This window comes from Coregonus clupeaformis, chromosome 15, assembly GCF_020615455.1.
Source record: "Coregonus clupeaformis isolate EN_2021a chromosome 15, ASM2061545v1, whole genome shotgun sequence".
NCBI classification, from domain to species: domain Eukaryota; kingdom Metazoa; phylum Chordata; class Actinopteri; order Salmoniformes; family Salmonidae; genus Coregonus; species Coregonus clupeaformis.
The window spans coordinates 61,698,304-61,704,303 of record NC_059206.1 but is presented as its reverse complement, the minus strand read 5'-3'; the positions used below and the strand labels follow the sequence as shown (position 1 = coordinate 61,704,303).

At 46.6% G+C, this 6,000-nt stretch overlaps 2 protein-coding genes across 2 annotated transcripts in view; one reads left to right on the top strand and one right to left on the bottom strand.

The window, feature by feature from the left end:
* The window catches only part of LOC121582277 (lysyl oxidase homolog 1-like), a 13,073-nt gene extending 12,488 nt beyond the window's left edge, over window positions 1-585 (bottom strand). Inside the window, exon 1 of the mRNA XM_045225464.1 lies at window positions 491-585. Coding sequence (XP_045081399.1) covers window positions 491-585 — 95 coding nt within the window. The remainder of the gene's footprint in view (window positions 1-490) is intronic.
* Window positions 586-2,436: 1,851 nt separating this feature from the next.
* Window positions 2,437-6,000, top strand: part of LOC121572477 — a 50,865-nt gene continuing 47,301 nt past the window's right edge. The window contains exon 1 of the mRNA XM_045225463.1: window positions 2,437-3,791. Within this exon, the coding sequence (XP_045081398.1) occupies window positions 2,437-3,791 (1,355 nt within the window). The remainder of the gene's footprint in view (window positions 3,792-6,000) is intronic.

The window sequence follows — 6,000 nt, the reverse complement described above, 5'->3', positions numbered from 1 at the left end:
ACACACACACACACACAATGACACTGGCGTCAGCATCATTAATCTGAGATGGGTGTCAATGATCAAATGTTTGCATGTAATATCACTGGTGTTAGATATGTTAGATATGAAACTTCCGAGGCATTGAGACAACATGCTCTAAAGTTTATTTCACGCTACATTGTTTAGTTACATGACTACAAAAGTGCTCTGGTTGTTGGAAACCGGTTTTGATTTAGGGCCTTTGATTCTGCTGAAGGCTTCAGTGTTTTATATAACAACTATTGAACGTTTTTACTATATTTTGTATTTGAAATGTATTAACGATGAAATGAAGTACTATACGTTTAGTTTAGTTGTATGTAGCACAAACTTGATGTGACGTGTCAGCAAGCAATCCACACCAGACCAAGGTGGTTTTATCAGGTTAGCTCCAGTGTTTTCATCTTATCAGAGCAGCACAAAGACTCAGCTTCCTTTTCTTCTACCCTCCCGTCCTGCTCTGGGACACCAGCTGACATAACACACACCCGCCCCTTCCTCCTCCCCAAGTGTCCCCAGAGTCCAGTCCACCACAATGCCATTATCGTCCATCGGATTGTACATGGTCATTACCCCATTCAGCTCTGCCGACGTGCCTTTTGTGCTGGGTAATTCTTCACAGCATCCCCCTACCCTGCTCCCACCCCAATCCCTGCTCCCGTCTACTGCAGCCCATCTGTTTAGCCCATCCCCTTCCACCCAACACTCCAAACCAAACCAGCTGTCTTGGCTGTCCCAGTCCCGGAGGGCATAAACAGGTGGCGGGCCTAGTGCGGGACGGCTACATGCGACGCATGGTAGAGCTCTCTCTCTCTCTCTCTCTCTCTCTCTCTCTCTCTCTCTCTCTCTCTCTCTCTCTCTCTCTCTCTCTCTCTCTCTCTCTCTCTCTCTCTCTCTCTCTCTCTCTCTCTCTCCAACCTGTCAACATAGCACAGCACACAGTGAGTGCTGGGAGGAAGCAAGTGCTCTTATGATTGTCTGTGCTGTCTCTATGTGCAGGCAGTTTGGTTGTAACCACAGACCCGGAGGTAGAGAAAACCACGAGGCCCTGCAACTGACTGCTGCGGGACACTCTTAAACACTTAAACACATCTGGTTGTTTACTGCACAAAAAAACCAGATGAAAACACATTTTGGGATGATTTGAGTTGTTGCTTATTTATTTCAGGCAGGATCCGTGTAATCAGGATAACTGATAACACAAAGATAACATAAAACAGATATAATATTTAAAAGGGCAATCTGCAGTTCAAACAATAACAACGTGGATCACCCCACCACTGATTTGGTAAATAGCCGATGGGTTGAGCCTGGAGAAATGTAAGCACTCTCAAATTCCTAGACAGAGTTAAGGACTGACCATCCATGAGAACAAAATGACCGTTTTAACCATCTTCTAAGGCTATACAGTGTTTGTTCACAATTACATTGTTTACCAACAAAGGAGGAAAAACAAGCTTATATTTTGAGTTAGACAATTGATCGAAGCTCATGAGACATTTATAAGTTGTAATCTTCAAGACTCAATGGGCATATATCATGAATTTAAAAGTCCAAAAAAATGGACGTAGCATCGCAGATTGCCCCTTTAAAGAAGAAGCAGTCCAACAGTATTCCTGTGGAACTGGCTGTTATGTTGATATCACCAACCAGAACATTAAAGTCATACCAGTAACAGGCCACCCTTTAGAAATCTATTTATAAAAGGTTTGGAGGTTCTTTTGACAGCAGGTATGAAGGAAGAGGAGGCCACGCCTTTAGCTGATGTAAAAATATACATTGCCATCTCATGGTAATAGATACCAGGGAAAGGGTCAGTCATGCTGAGCTTTAAGGGAGCGGTATTCTTACAACAGGCTATGCAGTGTGTTAAGACAGGCAGACGAGGTGGACGCTGGTCAATGAGCCAGTACCCACACACTAAAATAGCAACAGCAGGTCAATGTTACTATTCTAGGAAGAACGTCAACTGTCAATTGTTGGAGCTTCTAGGAGATTGGTCTACACTCAGATAGTTCTTTATTTTTCTGATTCTAAGACAAAAGTACAGAAGATTGGACAGTGATGTAGCTAATAGATATGACCACAGAAAATGACAATAGGCCGAATATAGCAAATGATTTGAAACACTTCCACCTTGAGAAACCACCCAACCAGTGCTGCTACTTACATATACTGTATATCTGACCCTCGCTACCCCCCTCTCTGACCATTCTACACCCTTCACAGATAGGGGGCTTGTACGTGTGTGTGTGTGTGTGTGTGTGTGAGTGTGTGTGTGTGTGTGTGTGTGTGTGTGTGTGTGTGTGTGTGTGTGTGTGTGTGTGTGTGTGTGTGTGTGTGTGTGTGTGTGTGTGTGTGTGTGTGTGAGTACTGCCCATTAAATGTTAAATGTATCTTGCTTGAGCTAGGGTTATGTTAGCCTGGCCTGGACAAGCTGGGGCAGGTTGTGTGCATGCTGGCCTTCACCATACTACTTATAGCAACAAGTACCTACTCACGTCACTACTACTGCTGGGGCTGGGAGAAAGCAGAGATACTACTGCTGGGGCTGGGAGAAAGCAGAGATCCTACTGCTGGGGCTGGGAGAAAGCAGAGATCCTACTGCTGGGGCTGGGAGAAAGCAGAGATACTACTGCTGGGGCAGGGAGAAAGCAGAGATCCTACTGCTGGGGCTGGGAGAAAGCAGAGATCCTACTGCTGGGGCTGGGAGAAAGCAGAGATCCTACTGCTGGGGCTGGGAGAAAGCAGAGATCCTACTGCTGGGGCTGGGAGAAAGCAGAGATTCTACTGCTGGGGCTGGGAGAAAGCAGGGATCCTACTGCTGGGGCTGGGAGAAAGCAGGGATCCTACTGCTGGGGCTGGGAGAAAGCAGAGATCCTACTGCTGGGGCTGGGAGAAAGCAGGGATCCTACTGCTGGGGCTGGGAGAAAGCAAAGATTCTACTGCTGGGGCTGGGAGAAAGCAAAGATTATACTGCTGGGGCTGGGAGAAAGCAGAGATCCTACTGCTGGGGCTGGGAGAAAGCAGAGATCCTACTGCTGGGGCTGGGAGAAAGCAGAGATCCTACTGCTGGGGCTGGGAGAAAGCAGAGATCCTACTGCTGGGGCTGGGAGAAAGCAGAGATCCTACTGCTGGGGCTGGGAGAAAGCAAAATCCTACTGCTGGGGCTGGGAGAAAGCAGAGATACTACTGCTGGGGCAGGGAGAAAGCAGAGATCCTACTGCTGGGGCTGGGAGAAAGCAAAGATTATACTGCTGGGGCTGGGAGAAAGCAGAGATCCTACTGCTGGGGCTGGGAGAAAGCAGAGATCCTACTGCTGGGGCTGGGAGAAAGCAGAGATACTACTGCTGGGGCAGGGAGAAAGCAGAGATCCTACTGCTGGGGCTGGGAGAAAGCAGAGATGCTACTGCTGGGGGCTGGGAGAAAGCAGAGATCCTACTGCTGGGGCTGGGAGAAAGCAGAGATACTACTGCTGGGGCAGGGAGAAAGCAGAGATCCTACTGCTGGGGCTGGGAGAAAGCAGAGGTCCTACTGCTGGGGCTGGGAGAAAGCAGAGATCCTACTGCTGGGGCTGGGAGAAAGCAGAGGTCCTACTGCTGGGGCAGGGAGAAAGCAGAGATCCTACTGCTGGGGCTGGGAGAAAGCAGAGGTCCTACTGCTGGGGCAGGGAGAAAGCAGAGATCCTACTGCTGGGGCTGGGAGAAAGCAGAGATTCTACTGCTGGGGCTGGGAGAAAGCAGAGATCCTACTGGAAAGTCCCTACCAGGGTGATGCATTGCATTCTCAGTCTACACTGATAAATCCCCTAACCTCCCCTCCCCCCCATATCCAGAACACAATAACAACACTATACTACAGACCTACTCTCCTCTCTCTCTATACCCCCCCAAAATAACAACACTATACTATAGACCTACTCTCCTCTCTCTCTAACCCCCCCCCCACAATAACAACACTATACTATAGACCTACTCTCCTCTCTCTCTATACCCCCCCCCCCCCCACACACAATAACAACACTATACTATAGACCTACTCTCCTCTCTCTCTATACCCCCCACAATAACAACACTATACTATAGACCTACTCTCCTCTCTCTCTATACCCCCCCACAATAACAACACTATACTATAGACCTACTCTCCTCTCTCTCTAAACCCCCCCCACAATAACAACACTATACTATAGACCTACTCTCCTCTCTCTCTATACCCCCCACAATAACAACACTATACTATAGACCTACTCTCCTCTCTCTCTATACCCCCCCACAATAACAACACTATACTATAGACCTACTCTCCTCTCTCACTATACCCCCCACAATAACAACACTATGCTATAGACCTACTCTACTCTCTCTATACCCCTCCCCCCACAATAACAACACAATACTATAGACCTACTCTCCTCTCTCTCTATACCCTCCCCCCACAATAACAACACTATACTATAGACCTACTCTACTCTCTCTATACTCCCCCACAATAACAACACTATACTATAGACCTACTCTACTCTCTCTATATCCCCCCCCACAATAACAACACTATACTATAGACCTACTCTCCTCTCTCTCTATACTCCCCCACAATAACAATACTATGCTATAGACCTACTCTCCTCTCTCACTATACCCCCCCACAATAACAACACTATGCTATAGACCTACTCTACTCTCTCTATACCCCTCCCCCCACAATAACAACACAATACTATAGACCTACTCTCCTCTCTCTCTATACCCTCCCCCCACAATAACAACACTATACTATAGACCTACTCTACTCTCTCTATACTCCCCCACAATAACAACACTATACTATAGACCTACTCTACTCTCTCTATATCCCACCCCACAATAACAACACTATACTATAGACCTACTCTCCTCTCTCTCTATACTCCCCCACAATAACAATACTATGCTATAGACCTACTCTCCTCTCTCTATACCCCCCCACAATAACAACACTATACTATAGACCTACTCTCCTCTCTCTCTATACCCCCCCACAATAACAACACTACACTATAGACCTACTCTCCTCTCTCTATACCCCCCCCACAATAACAACACTATACTATAGACCTACTCTCCTCTCTCACTATACCCCCCACAATAACAACACTATACTATAGACCTACTCTCCTCTCTCTCTATACCCTCCCCGACAATAACAACACTATACTATAGACCTACTCTCCTCTCTCACTATACCCTCCCCCCACAATAACAACACTATACTATAGACCTACTCTACTCTCTCTATACTCCCCCACAATAACAACACTATACTATAGACCTACTCTCCTCTCTCTCTATACCCCCCCCCACAATAACAACACTATACTATAGACCTACTCTCCTCTCTCTCTAAACCCCCCCCACAATAACAACACTATACTATAGACCTACTCTCCTCTCTCTCTATACCCCCCCCACAATAACAACACTATACTATAGACCTACTCTCCTCTCTCTCTATACCCCCCACAATAACAACACTATACTATAGACCTACTCTCCTCTCTCACTATACCCCCCACAATAACAACACTATGCTATAGACCTACTCTACTCTCTCTATACCCCTCCCCCCACAATAACAACACAATACTATAGACCTACTCTCCTCTCTCTCTATACCCTCCCCCCACAATAACAACACTATACTATAGACCTACTCTACTCTCTCTATACTCCCCCACAATAACAACACTATACTATAGACCTACTCTCCTCTCTCTCTATACCCCCCCACAATAACAACACTATACTATAGACCTACTCTCCTCTCTCTCTAAACCCCCCACAATAACAACACTATACTATAGACCTACTCTCCTCTCTCTCTATACCCCCCCCACAATAACAACACTATACTATAGACCTACTCTCCTCTCTCTCTCTACCCCCCCCACAATAACAACACTATACTATAGACCTACTCTCCTCTCTCACTATACCCCCC